Source organism: Crocuta crocuta, unplaced genomic scaffold, assembly GCF_008692635.1.
Source record: "Crocuta crocuta isolate KB4526 unplaced genomic scaffold, BGI_CrCroc_1.0 scaffold102, whole genome shotgun sequence".
Lineage (NCBI taxonomy): Eukaryota > Metazoa > Chordata > Mammalia > Carnivora > Hyaenidae > Crocuta > Crocuta crocuta.
In genome coordinates, this window is record NW_027530019.1 from 9,033,050 (window position 1) to 9,053,849 (window position 20,800).

At 36.3% G+C, this 20,800-nt stretch overlaps 2 protein-coding genes across 6 annotated transcripts in view; both read right to left on the minus strand.

Annotated features, from left to right (window-relative positions):
* TERB2 (telomere repeat binding bouquet formation protein 2) overlaps positions 1-15,241 on the minus strand; it is a 21,569-nt gene extending 6,328 nt beyond the window's left edge. Inside the window, exons 1-5 of the mRNA XM_077764491.1 lie at positions 15,157-15,241; positions 14,961-15,042; positions 14,044-14,183; positions 10,833-10,894; positions 6,570-6,655 (exon numbers count right to left, since the gene is read on the minus strand). Coding sequence (XP_077620617.1) covers positions 6,570-6,655; positions 10,833-10,894; positions 14,044-14,183; positions 14,961-15,042; positions 15,157-15,220 — 434 coding nt within the window. The 5' untranslated portion in view covers positions 15,221-15,241. The remainder of the gene's footprint in view (positions 1-6,569; positions 6,656-10,832; positions 10,895-14,043; positions 14,184-14,960; positions 15,043-15,156) is intronic.
* A 4,477-nt stretch (positions 15,242-19,718) lies between these two features.
* The window catches only part of TRIM69 (tripartite motif containing 69), a 39,073-nt gene continuing 37,991 nt past the window's right edge, over positions 19,719-20,800 (minus strand). For all 5 annotated transcript variants that reach the window (XM_077764487.1, XM_077764486.1, XM_077764489.1 and 2 more), the window contains one exon: positions 19,719-20,389. In XM_077764487.1, coding sequence (XP_077620613.1) covers positions 19,848-20,389 — 542 coding nt within the window. In that variant the 3' untranslated portion in view covers positions 19,719-19,847. The remainder of the gene's footprint in view (positions 20,390-20,800) is intronic.

Consider the following 20,800-nt stretch of genomic DNA (forward strand, 5'->3'; position numbering starts at 1 on the left):
GTTCATATGAACTCTTCTAAAAGAAACTACAGCCCACTTAGGATAAGATCCTTCAAATAAAGCAAAACAGTATTCCCAAAAGAATCAGAGACTAAAAAAGGATAACCCTTATTATTATTTATCAAGGCTCTAAAATTTTTGGCTAGGCAATGAGATGGAGGAGAGGGAAAGAAATGGAAGATATGTCTACTAAAAAGGAAGAAGCAATCTTTCAGGTGAACAAATTATATGATTGTGTACCCTAAAAAGCCAAGAGAATCAACTGAAATATTTCTAGACTCTTAAAGATTCCAAGTGGGTAGTTATAAACAAATACTGCCAAATCGATAACTTTCCTGTATAATAGTAGTAACTAATAAAAAATAAAATGAAAAAAAACCTGATCCAATCCACAGCAGCAACAAAATTCATAAAAATCTAGAATAACCATAACAAGAAATAGGTGATTCTATATGTAGAAAATAGGAAACTTTACTGATATATAGAAAAGAAAAATAGGGGCGCCTGGGTGGCTCAGTTGGCTAAGTGTCCGACTTTGGCTCAGGTCATGATCTCCCGAGCTCTGCATTGGACTCTATGCTGACAGCTAGGAGCATGGAGCCTGCTTCAGATTCTGTGTCTCCCGCTCTCTCTGCCCCTCCCCTGCTCATGCTCTGTCTGTCTCTGTCAAAAGTAAATAAACATTTAAAAAATGTTTTTCAAAGAAAAGAAAAATAAAGAAAAACAGAAAACATTCTCCTGGATAGGAATATTGAAAACTATAAAGACATCAATTCTTCAGTAGTTCTCAAATTTAAGTTTAACACAATTCTCAATAAAATCACAAAGGGATTTTAGAGGTTAAGAAAAAATAATTCTAAAATTTACCTTAACAACAACAAAGTAGGAAATCTAATTGGAGACGGCCAAATTTATAATAGAATGAAAAAAAAAGTACCTAGCAATAATCTTAAAAGACATATAAGATTTATATGAAGAAAATATGAAAATGTTCCTTAAGGGCCACAAAAGAAAATTTAAACAAGTGGGGGAAAAATTCCATTTTCTCAGATAGGAAGATTTTTTATCAAAGATAGTCTCCCAAAGTTAATCTATAAATATTTTTTGTAATGTCACTAAAAATAGTAATTTTTAAAAATATTAATAAGGTAGCTTCTAAAATTCAAATAGAAAAATATACCAGAAAGAATAGCTAAGCATTAGTTAAAAACTAAGTAAGTCCAAATAAACTATGGATTTAATTAATTATAAAAATAAAATATGGAGGAGGGCACTGGTGGGGATGAGCACTGGGTGTTATATGGAACCAACTTGACAATAAATTATTTAAAAACAAAACAAAAAATAAAATAAAACAAAAATAAAAGTCTTCTTGAAAATAGCTAAGAAAATTTGAAAGAGAGTGAAGAAGAGAAACTAGCACTAGAAAATAAATCATATTATAAGCAACTAAAACAGAGTGGTGCTGTTGTATGACAAATGAATGGAATATAAAAATATAAAATCCAGAAATAGACCGAAATATTTACAGGGATCTAACCTATAATAAAGGTGAGGGTAAAGATGAATTATGTAATGAATTGCCACAAGTAGGGGAGCTATCAGCAGAAAAAAAGAAAAAGAAAGTACATCCCCACCTCACATCTTATGTCAAGATATATTCCAAGTGTGTCACAGATTTAAATTGGAAGATAAAGACATTAAGAAGAAACCATAGCAAAAAATAATGATGATAATAATCTTAAGAGTAGGATGAGTTTCTGAAGTACAATACAAAACCCAGAAAGCTATAAGAAAATGTTAATAAGCATGAACGTATACAGTAAAACATTTCTGCATGACAAAAACCTAACTTTTTTTAATGTTTATTTTTGAGAGAGAGAGCAGAAGAGAGGCAGAGAGAGAGAGAGAGAGAGAGAGAAGGAGATGGAAGATAGAAAGCAGGCCCTGTGCTGACAGCAGAGATCCCGGTGCGGGGCTTGAATCAACACACCATGAGATTATGACCTGGACCGAAGTTGGATGCTTAACCAATTAAACCACCCAGGCACCCTCAAAACTTAACATTTTAAAATGTTTTTTTTACATTTTTTTTATTTTTGAGAGAGAGAGAGAGAGAATGAGCAGTGGAGGGTCAGAGAGAGAGACACAGAATCTGAAGACAGGCTCCAGGCTCTGAGCTGTCAGCACAGAGCCGGACGCCGGGCTCAAACCCACAAAGCGTAAGATCATGACCTGAGATGAAGCCAGACACTCAACCGACTGAGCCACACAGGCACCCCAGAACTTAACATTTTTAAAGTCAAAAGACAGGGAAGCCTGGGTGACTTAGTTGTTTAAGTGTCCAGCTCTTGGTTTTAGCTCAGGTCATGATCTCACAGCTTTGTGGGTTCTAGCCTCAAGTTGGGCTCTGTGCTGACTGTGTGGAGCCTGCTTGGGATTCTTGCTCTCCGTCTCTCTCTACCCCTTCCCCACTTGCACTGTCTCTGTCTCTCTGAAATAAATAGATAAAAAAAACAAAGTCAAAAGACAATAGGCTAAGAATTAATTGTAATTATTTCACAAAGAAGTAATTCTTCTAAAAGGTAAAGGGTTGATATCAAAAAATAAAAATAAAAACAGAACTCAGTCAATAGGAAAATGTGCAAAGGATATGAACCAACAGCTCACAGAAAAGGAGATGCAAGTGATTCTCAAACATCTGAAGACACTCAGCCTCATTCATAATAATAGTAATTCAAACAAAACAGGAGTGAGATACCATTTTATACCTACTAGATTGGCAAAGACCAAAATATATGATAGAACACTGTATTGGAGAAGGTGCAGGTGAAAGAAGGGTGACTAACTATCCCAGTTTACTCTGGATTGAGGGGATGCTCAGGACACAGAGCTTTTCAGTGTTAAAACCAAGACAGTCCTTAGCAAACCTGGTTGTTTGTTCACCCTACCTGGAAAAGGCACTTTTATATACAACCAGCAGGAGCATAAATTGGTTTAGTCTATATGGAGAGCAATTTGATAAGACCTATAAAGGATACAAATCTTCATGCCTTTTGACCTAGCAATTTGCCTTCTAAGAATTACCCTATGGATACTTGCACACATACAAAGTGACATTATATGATCATTCACTGAAGCACCGTTTTTAACAGCAAACTAGAAATGACTTAACAGTGCATTGAAATAAGGGACCAGTTCAATAAATTATGGTAAATCCATACCATGGAACACTATACAGCACAAATATAAAAAAGCTCTTTATGTAATAATATGGAATGATTTCCAAGGTAAAGATTATTGAGTGAAAAAAGGCAAGGGACTGAACAGTGCTTATAATCTATCACTATTTATGAGAAAAAGGAGAAATGAAAATATTTACACTAATTTGCTAGTACACGCACATACAAGAAACTGATAATATTGGTTGCTTCTGAGATGGCAAATGGCTTGCTAGGGACCAGTATTTTCATAGTGTCCCCTTTTGTATGTATTGGATTTTGATCATTAAAAATTGAAAATAGAGTAATACGTAGGCATGAAGAACTGAGGAAAATATTTTTAAAAGGAGAATATAATCCCGTTTCGGAGTTGCCTTGTTAGGTATTAAGACACAAATAAAATTAAGACAAAAAAATAAAGACACATATATAATTTAAAATAATATTATACTGATAGAGAAATAAATCTACAGATTAATTGAATAAAACAGTCTGAAAATAGATCACCATATATGTAAAAACAACCTATGACAAAGGGAAATTACCTATCAGTTGGAAATAGATTTATTGTTCAAAAAAAGTGGAAATTTCTTATTTGTAAAACAAAATCAATTTCGATCTCCTATTACCATACACCAAAATAAATATCCTCAGAATTTAAAACTGATTTTATCTCTGAATGGGCAAGAACTTTTCCAAACATAAAAGGAACAGAAGAAATTTTAAAGGAAAAATGATCAGTTTAATGATGCAAAAATTTAAGTTTGTATCTCTAAAATAGTATAAACCAGACAACAAACTGAGGAAATAATGTGACAAGCTGGCAAAAGGATACTATAGCTATTATACAAAATTGTCAGACAAGTTGGTTAAAAAAAAAACAAACAAAGAGACACCCCCCCATACACACAAAAGGGAGAAAGAATAAAAACTAACCACAGAGAAGGACATATAAAATACTAATAAACAAATTCAAAAATGTTCAAAGCTATTAATAATTTTAAAAAATGCAAATTAAAACAAGATGTATTTGTATAAAACTAGCAAGAAATGTACTAATGTTGGTTGTAATTATCTCCAAGGGTTGTTTATAATTTAAATTTTCTTTATTTTATTTTCTATTTTGACAAATCACTTGCATTAAGTTTATAACAGAATAATTAAATTCATGCAATTTTCAGAAGATTTGGGGAACATACTGATAAGTGAAAATAGCATAGTGATTATGAGTTTGGATTCTGGATCAGCTAGACTTAGCTTCAAATTCAGTTTCACTATGTAAGTAATGTTGGGTGACCTTTAGCTCTCTGAACCTGTTTCCTCAATTGTGAAGTGAGGCTAATAGTATTTATCTATAATATATTAGTATTTATCTCATAACCTTATAAGGGTTATGAGAATCAAATGAACTGATTAGCTCACAAGTGTCTTGTATTTAGCAAGTGTTTAATAACAGGTTCATCACTTAGTGTTCAATATCACTAGTAGTATACCAACAAAATAAATGCTGAGTAGGTTCAAAGTATATTTTTATCTGTGTTCACACTGCACCCTCTAGTGGTTCCATAAAGAAAAGGCTCTAGGTTGGATACCGACCTAAGGTATCTATTCATATCCTTTGTCTATTGTTATTGTTATTTGATTGGACAGATTTTCCCCAGATTTGTAAGCCTCCTTTGTATCTTAAAGAAACTAGTTTTTGTCAGATATTTTTTTTCCAGTTTATATTTTTCTTTTAACTCGGTTTATGGTATTTTTATTGCCACATACAAGTTTAAAATATCTGTGGTGGTCATACTTAGTCTTTTCCTTTATGGCTTCTGTGTTTTGCAGGACAACCATTTCTCAAGGAATTTATGCATTTGATATCTTTTCTAGTCAAGTCACTGGGAGTTACTTTTTATTTTCTATTTCTCAGCCTTCTCTTACAAGGTCACTTAGGATAACTATTCTTCCTCTATTAATCACTTAACAATGTCTTCATGGTCTTACCTCCTCTATTTTTCTGCCTTTCTTTACCAGTTTCTTATCTCAAAGAGCATAACAAGTAAACTCACAGGAGTGCTAAACACAGACATCCCAAGACTTAAAATATTGATTCTCAAAACTTATGTAGTAGAATATCTAGAAGTCATAGGACCATGAAACAATGGTTTACTAAACTTAATTAAATATACAACTTTGTGTAAATTATAACAAATGAAATATAAGTTACAAAAGGTATAAGAAAAAATTAAGGAAGAAAAACTTAAAATTGAAAAAACTATATAAAGTAAACCCATTAATTTTATGTTGAAGAGAGATAGCTACTGTTGGATCATTTTTATTTCAGCAACTAAATACCAGACCTTTGAAAAGCCAGTACTCCCTATGAGTATTTGAAAGCCATGGAACTGGAAAATACGGAATTAGGACTAGATAGCGAAAAAGATTGAAACAAAGGGGGCCTCTCATAGATTGTCTCTGACACAATGACAAGTCCATGATTGTGTCTTTTTAATTTCTTAAACCAAAGTGACCACATTACAATTTAGAAAGGGGGAGATCATTTCGAACATCCAATCCTAATAAAATTAATGCTAATATTTAGTATATTTTCTTATTTAAAAGTAAGGGGTGCCTGGGTGGCTCAGTCGGTTAAGCGTCCGACTTCCGCTTGGGTCATGATCGCGCGGTTTGTGGGTTCAAGCCCCGCATTGGGCTCTGTGCTGACAGCTAGCTCAGAGCCTGGAGCCTGTTTTGGATTCTGTGTGTGTGTGTCTCTCTCTGACCCTCCCCTGCTCTCTCTCTCTCTCATAAATTTAAAAAATACTTAAAAAGTAATATAACAGTATTCATACATAAATTGTTGTTTCTTTTCTGCAAGGATAGTCTAGCATAGTGGTTGGCTCTAGAATTAGACTGACCCAGTTCAAATCCAACTTCTCCCCACTGAATAATGAAAGTTTGTATGGTTTTGGGGAAATTAATCTAACTGTAGATTTATTTTTCTGTAAAATGGCAGTGGCAATAATGATAATATCAATCTTTTAAGAAGACAGTGAAAATTAGAGGCACCTGGGTGGCTCAGTCGGTTAAGCATCTGACTTCGGCTCAAGTCATGACCTCCCAGATCGTGGGTCTGAGCCCCATACTAGGCTCTGTGCTAACAGCTCAGAGCCTGGAGCCTGCTTCAGATCTGCATCTCCCTCTCTCTCTGCCCCTCCCCCACAGTGATCTGTCTCTGTCTCTCAAAAATAAACGTTAAAAAAAATTAAAAGACAGTGAAAATTAAATGAGATAAACACAGCCAGTACTCAAAGATGCCTACATTGAATTGCATATCAATGAAGTAGATGAATTCAATACCTTTTGGATAGTTCTTTTTTGTGATCTGTTGCTAGTTCGTTGCTTTCCTTATGGGCCTTTATTTCCTTTGGTGTTACTTCATCTTGCTGTGTATAGCAAAAGAAAACACATTTTTAAAACTCATATCAATGATCCAATCAAATGTTTTTTCAGGAAGCAAAACAGTAAATTAGCAATATATATCAAGAGTCATAAAAATATCCATACACTTAGGTACATTCAATCTAGTTTGGTGGCAAAAACTCATTACAAAATATTGTACACATACACAATTATACTATTTGTTTTTAGGGATATGTAATGAAGACCAAAATTGTTAAAATATCAGCCATGGTTGTATTAGATAGTAAAATTTTGACTAATTTTATTCTCTCAGCAATTTTTGAAATTTTCCCTAATTTGGCCATATTACTTTTTAGTGTTTAAACAATAAAGAGGGGCACCTGGGTGGCTCATTCGGTTAAGAGTCAGATTCTTGATTTCAGCTCAGACTGTGAGTTTGAGCCTCACTCTGGGCCCTGCACTAACAGTGCAGAGCATGCATGGGATTCTGTTTCTCTCTCTCTCTGCCTACCCACCACCACACATGCTCACTCACTCTCTCTCTCTCTCTCTCAAAAACAAATAAATATTTAAAAGATAAGGAAACAAAAATTTATTAATTTAAACTTGAAATTCTTGACTTGAAGATTCCTAGGCTTCCTATAAATTATAGATCAAAAATATGAAGTAAGCTGAACAACTTATATTTCCCCTTCAGACGAGATTGGGCACGTTCAGGGTGGTATGGCCGTAGACTATATTTCCCCTTCAAAATTAAAATGGAGTACTCAGCTATTGAGTTATGAAAGAATTAAACATGTATTAAGCTTTTCAAAAAGATTATGTGAAAGTGACTCAGATATTGGTACCTATCACATAATTAATATATTTGCTTAATATGCCATTAGGAAATTTCTATGTTTAGGTCACAAATCCACTCCAAATAATAAGATAACATTCCCCAAATTACTTACCAGATTTATGCTTGTTGTTGCCATTTGATGAAGTACCTTCTACCTATATATTCTATGGTTACTTTATTATAATTGCCTAATATTCAATATGAATCAATATTTTGAAAGAACAAAGTCACTTATCATAAAATCACATAACTTCTAGTGCCGGTCATCAATACAGGCATGTTCTACTAATTTTTTCATAGAAAAAATATTGGATTGGGTTGGAGCTGAGAAAATTTGGTTCCATTTTGCTAATACCTAGTATGTGAACTAAAACAGGGTTTTACCTTTTCTTTACCTCAAGTGTCTCGTTTCTAAAACTGAATAATTAAATTAATGAGCTTTAAAGCTTTTTAGCTCTGAAGTTCTGGCTTACTCAATAATAACTATCAAATAACAGCCATTCCATCACCACTTGCATCCCTGAAAACACTATGACAAGACAAGGATTGGATATTTTTGTCTTAGTACAACATAGCCAAAGCTACCAAAATAACTATCATTTTCAGATGATGACCGCTTGGGGTAAAAACAAATTAATAAAAGGAATATTAAACATATACGTTAGTTGATTTGCTTCAGAAATATAAAGATTTTTTTAAAATTCCAAACACTGAAAAGTTAAATAATACAGTAAGTACTATATATCTTTCACCTAGATTCACAAAGTGTTAACATTTTTTTCTGTTTAGTTTTTTTGTGGGGGGGGCNCATGGGGCTTGAACCTACGAACTGTGAGATCATGACCTGAACCAAACTTGGACGCTTAACCAACTGAGCCACACAGGCTCCCCCCACTTTTTAAAAAAATTTTAATGTTTATTTATTTTTTGAGAGAGAGAGAGAGAAAGCATTAACATTTTCATCACTCTGCATGCCTTCTCTCATTTTTTATTTTTGCTGTACCATTTGACAATACTTACAGATATTATGGCATATCACTCCTTAATCTTTAGCGTGCATTTTCTTTTTTTATGTTTATTTATTTTTTGAGAGAGAGGGAGCACAAGCATGGGAGAGGCAGAAAGAAGGGGACAGGACTGAAGGATCGAAAGCAGGTTATGCTGATAGAGTGAGCAGGGCTTGAAGTTATGAACTGTGAGTTCATGAGCTGAGCCAAAGTCTGACAACTGAGCTACCCAGGTACTCCTAGCTTGCCTTGTCTTTAAAAAGCATTCTTTTATTTTTATAATACCACCATCACAATTAAGAAAATTAATATTAATTCAATATCACCTACTAGTTCATATTTAAATTTTCCTAATTGTTCTCAAAATGTCCTTTTTACTTTTTAAAGTACCCAGAGTCAGGGGTGCCTGGGCGGCTCAGTTAGTTAAGCTTACAATTCTAGATTTCAGCTCAGGTCATGATCTCAAGGTTCATCAGTTGGAGCCCTGAGTCACACTCTATACTAACAGTGCAAAGGCTGCTTGGATTCTCTCTTTCCCTCTCCCTCTGCTCCTCCCTGGCTCATGTTCACTCTCTCAAAATAAATAAACATTTATTTTAAAAAATATCCAAGGGGCACCTGGGTGGCTCATTCGGTTGGATATCTGACTTCAGCTCAGGTCATGGTCTCCCAGTTTGTGAGTTAGAGCCACGCATCAGACTCTGTGCTGACAGCTCAGAGCCTGGAGCCTGCTTTGGACTCTGTGTCTCCCTCTTTCTCTGCTCCTTCCCTGTCCATGATCTTTCTCTCAAAAATAAATAAACATTAAAAATTGTTTTTTAAAAATCCAGAATGCAATCAAGGTTTAACATCACATTTGGTTGTTATATCTCTTGATCTAGAACAGTGTTCCTGCTTTTTTATTTTTTATGACATTGTTTTAAAGAGTCGAAGCCAGTTAGTTATTTTGTGATATGTCTCACATTCTGGAATTCTCTTGAGTGTTTACTCATCATGAGATTAGGGTTAATTAGGTTAAACATTTTGAATAAGAACACTATATAGAGAATATTATATACTTTATTATATCACATCAAGCTGAACATATGAGAGGTTACAGTGATGCTAAATTTGACCAGTTGGTTAAGATGGTGTCTGCCAGATCTCTCCATTGTGAAAGCATATCACTTACCTGTGTAACTAGTAAGTTATCTGTGGAGTGATAATTTGAGATCACGGTTTTAACATCCATTAATGACATGGCCTAAATCAATTATTTTATTGGGGGTGGTAAAATGGGGGATTTTCTATTCCACCAATGTTTAAATTTTTTAAGTTTTATATACTTATTTTTTTGAGAGAGACAGACAGTACAAGCAAAGGAGGGGCAAAGGAAGAGGGAGAGAGAGACTCTCAAACAGACTCTGTGATGCCAGCATGGAGCCAGACATGAGGCTTGAACCCATGAACTGTGAGACCATGACCTGAACCAAAACCAACAGTCAGACATTCAACCAACTGAGCCACCCAGGTACCCCTATATTTATTAGTTGCTATTTTATAAGGAAAGTTTCCCTTATCCCATGTTTCCTTTCCTCCCTTCTATCACTCATTTCTGCCTTTCTTTTTTCCTTTTCCCACCTCCTTTCCTCTCCTCCTTCTGTTCTTTTTTTTCCTTTCCTTATTCCTTTAGAGCATCATTACTGAATCATGGATTCTTTTAAATTTGATTCATTACTGTCATTCTTTTTGATGTCCAAATTATCTCAGATTTGGCTACTGCATAAAGACTTTGAAGTAAGTCAAAAGCATAGGCAAATGTGAAGCAGAATACCAAAGCTATAAAACAGTCCATTTTCAGTATTGTACACATTTATTGAGGGGTGTTATGGAAAGTATTCAGCAAATGACACAACAGAGGGATTAGTAAATCAGAATCTATGCTGGCAGTAAGGGTGCCTAGCTGGCTCAGTCAGTGGAGTGTGCCACTCTTGATCTTGGGGTTGGGAGTTCAAGCCCTGTGTTGGCTGTAGAGATTATTTAAAAAAGTAAACTCTTAAAAAAAAAGGAATCTATCCTGGCTGTAAAAAACTGGGTAAATACTGTGTTCCTACTACTCCCTTAATAGTAGGGACAGAAGCACATTTTCAAGTTTTTTACATGAATAATTCAACAAAAATATCTCAATTTCATCAATGTAATAGTGTAAAAACAATGTCAGACTAGATTATGTTCAATAAAAGCATGTCTTTTAAATTCCATAATCTGGGTCATTGGTGTTAATATGTCACAAGTAAATATTTTTAAGATTACATCGCTTTGAAAAAATTTTAAATCTACAGATTCTAACCAAATATCTTAATTTAGTCTTACCTTTTCTATCAGAAAATGTTCATCTTGTTCCCAAATAAAATTACCAAGTTTTCTTCTTATTTCTGTGGTAAGAAAAACAAATCCAATACTATTTTTTAAGTAAGTTTATACAATTTTCTGAAGTTTACTTGAAGTCTGAAATTTCTAAGCTAGAAATTTCACTTGCATCAAACTTACCTAAAATAGTTGTTTAAAATGCAGATTCCTATTGAATCAGATGATTGAGGAGGAGCTCAGGAATTTGCATTTCTAACAAACTCCCCAGATAATTCCAAAGCATTATAAGAATCATTACTGTAAACTTTTTCTGCTGGAGTATATGTCTTCATTAGATATCTGTATCTTTAGGCCAACCATTAATAAAGAAGGCAATCTTCAGTCAAAATAAAATGTATAAAATTCCTAAATTTGTAGAGTAGAGGTACTCAAGAATTCAATAATTTGGTAAAAGAGGAGTGGAAGAGAAACATGTCTAGTGGGCATAGTAGTACAAGAATTCTAACAATGCTCAGTATGTCAAGGGACTAGGTCATCATTCTTTTGTGTGTGTGTGTATGTGTGTTTTAAAAGTTTATTTATCGGGGCGCCTGGGTGGCTCAGTCGGTTAAGCCTCTGACTTGGCTCAGGTCATGACCTCATAGTTCCTGGGTTCAAGCCCTGTGTTGGTTCTGTGCTGACAGCCAGCTCAGAGCCTGGAGCCTGTTTCAGATTCTGTGTCTCCCTCTCTCTCTGGCCCTCCCCTGCTCATGCTGTCTCTCTCTCTCTCTCAGAAATAAATAAAACATTAAAAAAATTTTTTTAAATAAATAAAAGTTTATTTTGAGGGAGGGAGGGGCAGAGAGAGAGGAAGAGAGAGAGAATCCCAAGTAGGCTCTGCACTGTCAATCCAGAGCCTGGCACGAGGCTTGATCCCAGTTTATGGGATCATAACTGTGAGATCATGACGTGAGTCTAAGTCAAGAATTGGACGCTTAAATGACTGAGCCACCCAAGTGCCCCTAGGTCATCATTTTTCATGATCTCAAAAGTTTCCATGGTAGCCCACTTGAGGACAAATCGGTAACATGTTGTCCAATATAGTAGCCATTGTACCGGCTATATATGGGTACCATATTGAAATGTGTGGCTAATCTAAATTGAGATGTACTATGAATATAAAATAAACTCTGGATTTCAAAGATTTAGCACCAAAAAAAAGAATGTAAATATCTCAGTAATTTTTATATTGGTTATATATTGAAATGATAATGTTTTAGACACATTAGGTTAAATAAATATATTCTTAAAATTAATTTCACTTATATATTTCATCTATTTTTATTCATTGATTTCTTATCTAGAAATCAGCATTTTCTTAACTAGAAAACTTAAAATCAGTATGTGGCTCACATTTGCATCTCACACTTCTAGACAATACTGGTCTAGGTAGATATAATGTATACTTTTAATTCTTAAAAAGGAGCATGTTTTCATTGAAAACAGATTTTCTTTAATTTAAATACATTTTAATATAAGATGCTAAACTCAATTTAAAACCAGGTCAGATGTCTATTCTATAATAAGTCCCTTGAAGGTGGGTATTTACTGATTGGCACAGATTTTGAATAAATTAGTTCCCTATCCAATCATTAATTTATTTGTATAACTACTTGGAACAATTTATTATTATAACCAGCTCTTGCAAGGACATCAACTGTGGAAGGAATCCAATCTTCGGGGTTTCTAAAGCTTTCCTATAGAAATCTTTTCAAGTTTTTGTTTGTGTTTGTTTTTTGTTTTAAATTGTCTGTTCACTGGGACTTTGTTCTAGCTTCAGTCTGTCTTTCTAAGGACAGACACACATATATCAAGAATTGGGTAATAATGCAAGACCTAAAATGGAATATTTAAAGTTAGCCCACAAAAGATAGGGAAATGGTGTTCCAAGCAGAGAAAACTAATTTTTTTAATGTTTTATTTATTTATGAGAGCAAGAGAGACAGCATGAGCAGGGAAGGGTCAGAGAGCAGGGGAGATACAGAATCGGAAGCAGGCTGCAGGCTCTGAGCTAGCCGTCAGCACAGAGCCCATCAGCACAGAGCCGAATGCAGGGCTTGAACCCATGAACTGTGTGATCATGACCTGAACCAAAGTCGGATACTTAACTGACTGAGCCACCCAGATGCCCCCAAGCAGGGAAAACTAAAAGTGCCAATCTCAAAAGCAGTTTGTTTATTTATTTATTTACTTATTCAATGTTTTATTTATTTCTGAGAAAGAGAGAAAGAGACAGCTTGAGCAGGGGAGGGTCAGAGAGAGGGAGACACAGAATCTGAAGCAGGTTCCAGGCTCGGAGCTAGCTATCAGCACAGAGCCCGATGCGGGGCTTGAATGCACAAACCAGGAGATCATGGCCTGAGCCAAAGTCTGACGCTTAACTGACTGAGCCACCCAGGCACTCCAGAAGCAGTTTATTAACTTGCCCTTTATAGGACTGCTGAAATAATTAATGTGAAAGTACTTTTAAAAGTATAAAGAACTGGGGCACCTGGGTGGCTCAGTCGGTTAAGTGTCCATCTCTTGGTTTTGGTTCAGATCCTGATCTCGTGGTTCATGAGTTGGAACCCTGCATCTGGCTCTGCACTGGCAATGCGGAACTTGCTTGGGGTTCTCTCTCTCTTCCTTTCTCTCTGACCCTCCCCCACTAGTCCTATCACTCTCTCTCAAATAAATGAAGTTAAAAAAAATTAAAAATATAAAGAACAATAAAACAGATCGGTTTATTGTTAGAATGAATCTTAAAACTTCAGAATAATAATGGAGAGATTCAAAACAAGCAAACATTTTTTAAATGCTCACACATCAGTCTATTTAATATATTATTTCATTTTATCCTCAAAACAACTTGCTGAAGTTCACAAAACTGGTTACGTATTGGATCCTAGCTGGTGAGCACTGTGAGGGAAGACCTGCCTTTTGTCTTATTCTCCACTGAATCCTCAGCATCTGGGTTGAAACCTGACATACAGTAGTTTAGCAAATGTGTGAATGAGCAATAAAACAAACGAAGCTAGAATATACACCCAAGGAAATGTGATCCCAAGTCCATGCTTCTCCACTTACATTAAATGATACAAAACACAAAAATCTCTGTCTGAGAACAAAGATCAGTAAAGTTGGGTGACCTAGCTGGATTTGGCTAACAGAGATTGGATGAATGACCTTTGCTAACCTTTTTGCAGGCATGCAGGAGGCAGAATGAAATGGCCTAAAGCCACCGAGTTTTTTAATTCAGCCTTAGCTACTGCAGAGAGATAGTAGGCATGAAAAACTGTAGCATTATCTTCTATGTAATCAAGGCTCTGATATATTCTAGGAGAAAGAAAGGGAAATATTTTAGGTTATAAAATAAAGAATGTATTCAACCTTTCAAAAGAAAGAATAAATGAGGGAAGAAAGTAGGCATAGTTATCTGTAGGCAATCAGGACACCGGGGAATAAGAGAGTGGGGAGGAGGGCAGCCAGGGTGGTGACCAGACCTCTGCTTTGTAAACATAACGGAACAGCAATTGGGGTGGGGGGAGTCGTAGGTGGGCAGATTGAGGGCAGAGCAACCTGTCTGAAAGCCACTGTTATACTCAGTGCCAGAAGTAATGAGGGTGCGTGCTAAGTTAGTAGCAGTGAGAACCAAGAACATTTACAGGGGTACGTGACCCATGTACCGTGGTGATTGGCCACCGACTGATTAATGGGGGTGGGGCTGTTATTTCCAAGAAACCCCTGTGGTTTTAACTTTGAGGGCATAGGACTTGGTGCAGGTGTTAGGGGGACAATCAGGAGATTTGGTTTAAACATATTGAATACGATGATGATGGGTCTTCAAGGCACCACGTAGACTTGTGGGAAAGACAGCTTAGAAACGCAACTGGAGCTCGGCATACTCGTGGACCACGTAGGAGGCCATGTTGGTGTGGCAGAAAGGAGAAGGGAAAGGTCATTTATATTCCTCCCCGCTTCCCATTTAGGGCTGAAAACCTGCTCGGTTCCAGTCTATCCCCGTTATCAATATTTATTAGGGGGCTGCAACTTCCAACTCCAGCTCCTGCGTCATCATGACCCAAGAGGCACTGCCAGGTGGCCTTCAGGTACCTCAGCGTGTCTGGGTGGGAGGCATCACAGCTGAACAAGAAGTCGGCGGCCCTTGGGTCAGTGATGGAGCCCCCTTCGGCCACTGTGGAGGTAAGAGCATAATGTGAGCCTAGCAAGTACCCTGGGACCAAAGCACTGGAGCGGGAAGGGATGCTCTGTTCAACACCTGACCCACCGCTTCCACCCCGCTGCCTACCCCAGAACTGCCTCAGTTCTTGGCCGACGCTGCTGCAGAACCAACCCCGCTGCCCTTGAAACATGGCGTCCGGCTGCTTTCCGGGACGAGGGGGATGGGGCCGTAGCGGAGATAGCTGATTGGTCCGAGGTGCGAAGCCAAGCTCAATGATTGGTTCTCATAGAAATGGGCGGGAAAAGCCAGAGGCAAGAGTGTGAGGAGTCCGGTCGCTACTGGAGAGCTGGCAAACTCCGGGGTTGTGGAAAAACCGCTCAGCTTTCCCCTGATGTTGCGGAGACCGTTTTGTCATGTTGGTGAGTTTTAAACCCTCAGTACTCAAGTTATTGTGCTATTGCTACAGGCATGGGCAAAGGTTCTGTGGCATCAAGTATTTTACACCAAGACTCATTTTATCATTTAATTTCTAAATATTTCAATAGGCATCTCTAAAAGATAAGGAGTTGCAAAAGAGCAAAACCACAATACCATTATCACACTTAAAAATAATTCTTTAATTGTCACATTTCACCAGTGCTGAAATTTCCGGTTTTTTCAAAACTATGTTTTTCTTTTACAGTTTGCACCACCACCACCGCCCTTCAACCCCTTGCATCAGTTTTGATAAGCTCTATTTTCCTGGTATTGGGTCCATTAAATCTAAACTTTCAAAAGTATTTATATAAAGCACATAAAACATTTTATTATATATTGTAATGTCTGCGGGCTCAGTAACAATGGTTCCTTATTCATTTCTGTTGTTAGCTGTTTGCGCCTTTTTATTTCTTAGTCTCACCAGAATTTTGTCAATATATTAGCCTTTTCAAAGAACAGACTTGTGGCTCTTTGTTGATACTCTTTTATGCATTTCTTCTCTATGTCATTAATTTCTGTTCTTATAATCTCCTTGGTTTTCAATTACTGTTCTATTAATTTCTTGAAAGAGATGAGTGATTTTCATTCTTAATTTCCTAATATGTGCAGATAAGGCTATAAATTTCCTTAAAACTGTGTGTCACAGTTTTAAAGGTTTCATTTTTTATTATTGTTCAATTCAAAATATTTTCAGGCTTCTAATATGAGTTATCTGATGCATGGGTTATTTAAAATACTTTAAAGTTTCCAAACACGTGATTATTTAGTTAGTTATTGTTAATGATTTCTGGTTTAAATGCATTAAGATCAAAGAATATGGCCTATATGCTTATAATCCTTTAAAATTTATTGAAATTTCCCTTATGTATGGTTGGTGTTATGTGTGTGTGTTTGCAAAAAATATTCCGCAGCTGTTGGATATTCTGAGTGTTGGATACAGCATTCTGCTTATGTTCATTGGGTCAAGTTTGTTTATCATATTGTCAGATTTTTCTATCAGTTACTAAAAGGAGCATATTAAAATCTCCTGTGTGGATTTATGGATTTCTTGTTAATTTTTCTTTATATATATTGAAATCATGTTGTTAGGCACATGCTAACGTATACTTGTTACATTATAGTTGACTGAACTATTAAGCACTTAAATGAAAGGCAAAACTTTTTAAAACATATGAATAAAACAGGGGAGAATACCTCTTGGGCCTCTGAGTAGAGAATAACTTTTTTTGAGAATAATTTTTTAATAGACACAAGTATTAACCATTAGAAGATATTTGCAGTATGAATAACCAACAAAGGATGGGTATCTAGAACACATACATAACCCTATGAGTCAATAAAAGATGAACAGCACAATGGAAAATATGGGCAAACAACTGAATAGACATTTCATAGAAGAAACTTAAGTGATCAATAAACGTAGAAAAAGATACTCAACCACAGGGGTAATTAGAGAAATGCAAACTAAAACTACAAGATACCATTATGTACCCACTTTCCTGATAAAAATTGAATGAGCAAAGACATATATTAATGGAAACTCCCACTTCAAGTGGGAATGTAAATTGGCACAGTCACTTTGACCAATAATTCAGCATTACCTGCTTGAAGATGTGCATCCCCTATGTGCTAGCATTTTTTGGATATATACCTAGAGAAACTTTTGTTGCTGTTCACCAGTATACTTTGTACAATAATATTTATGGCAACATTGTTACTGAAGTAACAGCAACAACTGAAAACAAAACTATGGGGCTAATTACTCACAAACCATGAGATATGACCTGAGCCAAAGTCGGACACTCAACCGACTGAACTATCCAGGTACCCCCCATGAATTTTTCTAAATAAAGATGAAAAAGTTTCTTTAGTTCAGTGGTTCTTCACCCTACTTGAACATTAAAATGACCTGAGAGCTTTTATTTTTTATTCACATTTTTAAAAGATTTTATCTTTAAGTAATCTCTATACCCAACATGGGTCTTGAACTTAAAACCCTGAGATCAAGAGTCACACACTCCACTGAGTGAGTCAGCCAGGTGCCCTTCATCTGAGAGCTTTTTGAACTATAAATGCCCAGACCCCACCTGTTAGAGATTTTTATTTAATTGGTTTTAGGTGACATCCCAGCATCTGAATTGAAGTCTCATTAGATGAACCTTTTTTCCTTTTATGCTTCCTTTTATTTTTTTATTGAAAAATTTTTTAATGTTTTATTTATTTCTGAGAGAGAGACAGCATGAGCAGGGGAGGGTCAGAGAGAGAAGGAGACACAGAATCTGAAACAGGCTCCAGGCTCTGAGCTAGCTGTCAGCACAGAGCCCGATGCAGGGCTCGAACCCATGAACCGTGAGATCATGACATGAGCCAAAGTAGGACACTCAACTGACTGAGAAACCCAGGCGCCCCTATGCTTTCCTTTAAAAAAAAAAAAAATTCAAGTTAGTTAACGTACAGTATAGTCTTAGCTTCAGGAACAGAACCCAGTGATTTAATTCTTAGTATGACACCCAGTGCTCATCCTGAAAAGTGCCCTCCTTAATGCCCATCACCCATTTAAACCATCCCCCTACTCACCTCCCCTCTATCAACCCTCAGTTTGTTCTCTGTATTGAGTCTCTTAGTTTGCACACCCCTTTCTGTTTTTATCTTATTTTTCCTTCCCTTCCTTTATGTTCATCTGTTGATTTCTCAAATTACACATATGAAATCATATGATATTGGTCTTTCTCTGGCTATTTTGCTTACCACAATACCCTCTGTTTTCATCCATGTTGTTGCAAATGGCAAAATTTCATTCTTTTTATCTCTTGAGTACTATTCAATTGTGTGTGTGTGTATTTATCACATCTTTATCCATTCATCAGTTGAGGGACATTTGAGCCCTTTCCATAATTTGGCTATTGTTGATAGTGCTGCTATAAACATTGGGGTGCATGCTTCAAAAATATTTAGTGAGGTTTCAGGCACTAAACAAGTCCTTATTACATTCTAATTGAAGTGATTTATTTTTTTAAAGTAATTTCTTGAAAGTAACCATAATAATGTCATGACTGTTTACCCAAATCAGCAGCTATAATATATGTGTATTGTAGGGGCGCCTGGGTGGCTTAGTCGGTTAAGCGTCCGACTTTCGNAAAAAAAAATATATATATATGTGTATTGTATATGTATATGCCAACACTGCAGGAATCATACCTGTGGCATGTATGATAGATAAGACAGGGGGCTTTTACCCTGCCAAAGAGCTGTGCTAATTGTAATTTTAAAGGGCCAGTACTGCAGGTCCTAAAGCATTGGGATCCATGCTGTTAATGCAGAGCCTGCTTGGGATCCTTTCTCTCCTCTCCTTCGGCCCCTCCCCCACTTACTTGCTCTCTCTCAATATAAATAAATAAACATTTAAAAAAAATAATAAATAATAGGCAGGAATGATGAAAAGGACATGGACAAAAGTAGACTGAAATATTTAAATGTTTTTGAATACAGAAGAACAAGTACTCCTGTAGACAGATTAAAGCAAGAAAAAGAGACCAAGAGAGTCAGGTTCACTGGAATAGAAACTATCTTGAGAGAATTCAAAACAAGATTATAAACTAGCCCAGACCGTTTCCTATTTTTTCTATAAATCTCTGGAGGATTTTTTTATAATTAAAAAAAATTATTTATTTTTTGAGAAAGTGAGAGAGAGACAGAACTCAAGCAGGAGAGGGGCAGAGAGAGAGGGAGACACAGAATCTGAAGCAGGCTCCAGGCTCTGAGCCGTCACCACAGAGCCCGACACAGCACTCGAGCCCAGAGTGTGAGATCATGACCTGAGCCGAAGTCGGACACTCAACTGACTGAGCCACCCAAGTGTCCCTGGAGAATTTTTTTTTAATTACACTAACAAGAAAATATATAGAAAATATAGAAAATAACTATATTGCAATTTTTACATTAAAAGATAATTAAATAGGAAGAAGAGTACATATCTAAAAATTTATCTATTAAGAGTCTTGTGCTGAGATTAATGACAGCATAATTGAATTTCTGGGCACGTTTGAAAAGGGTTCCCAAGCATCAAAACTCAAGTTGCAATTTGCTCCAGTAACAATAGTATGATGATCATTCTTGTGAAGAGTGGCTCCTGTGTCATAGAAGACCCTAGAGAATTAGGATGACATCTTGAAAAGCTCCAAGGAAATCCACTTAAGACACTGAGAATGAAATTTAGTTTGTGAATCTTTTCTTCATTATTCCAGAGTTCCCCAAAAATTGGGAAGAGAAACCAGTGAGACTGGTAAACTATTTCAATACTTCTTTAATAACACTCTGAATTTATACAATAGTATGACTAATTACTGTGGATGTAAGATATGCAATGGTTCTTTATTCTCTCCACCATCATTAAGGCAAGGGCAGAAATAGGGATAAAGTCTCTCCAGGAAAGTGCTAGTGAAGGTATAAATGTGGGTCATGGTTTTAGCATTGTAGAAGGACACCTGTCCTCCTTCATAATCCAGGTATATTCCCACCTTGTTGAGGTTGTCAGTCAGTTTCACACTGCAAGAAGGTAAGTCCAGAGCCTTTAGATCAGTTTGGTTCCTTAGTCTTAAAAGCCAGAATCCTTGCTCAGGAGTTAGAGGACAGCTGCCCTTCCGAATGATGGATTCTCTGACGACTCCAACTGTCCATTTTGTCTTCCTTGTTACTTCTACTTCCCAATACCACTTTCCAGATGTGAAGCCTTTTGAGCCCAGCACAGCCACACTTGAGTCAAACCTCTCTGGATCATCAGGCATTAGCTGCTTAACGTCACCATGCCACACACTGGTTCGGTTTTTGGAGAGCATCAGATTTGGGTGAGCTGTTTTAGGGTCCAGAGTTATCGGAGATAGGCCTAGCAAGAAAAGAAAGCAGGGCAAGGGAGAAAAGAAATGAATGCAAATTCCCATAGTAAAAGACAGTATTTACACAGACACCAGTACTTTATCTTCCTGTGTACATATACTCTTAGGCAGGTAATCACTTAAATACTTTTTATTCTTTTATACCCATGTAGCTACATTCTAGATATTTTTTAATTTGTAGTAAAAATCCAACTTTACTCTGAAGCAATTTATGCTGTAAGAAGCAAATTTATTGTAACAGACAATGAAAATAATACTAATCTGTGCTACCAAATGTAAGAAACTACAAATGCTGAAGGAATAAAGATTAGGTAAGTTTGTCCTGGGGAGAACTCTTTAAGGACAAAAAGTATTTCAGTTATGATAAAACATCTGTGGGATATATTCTGGATGTACTGGGT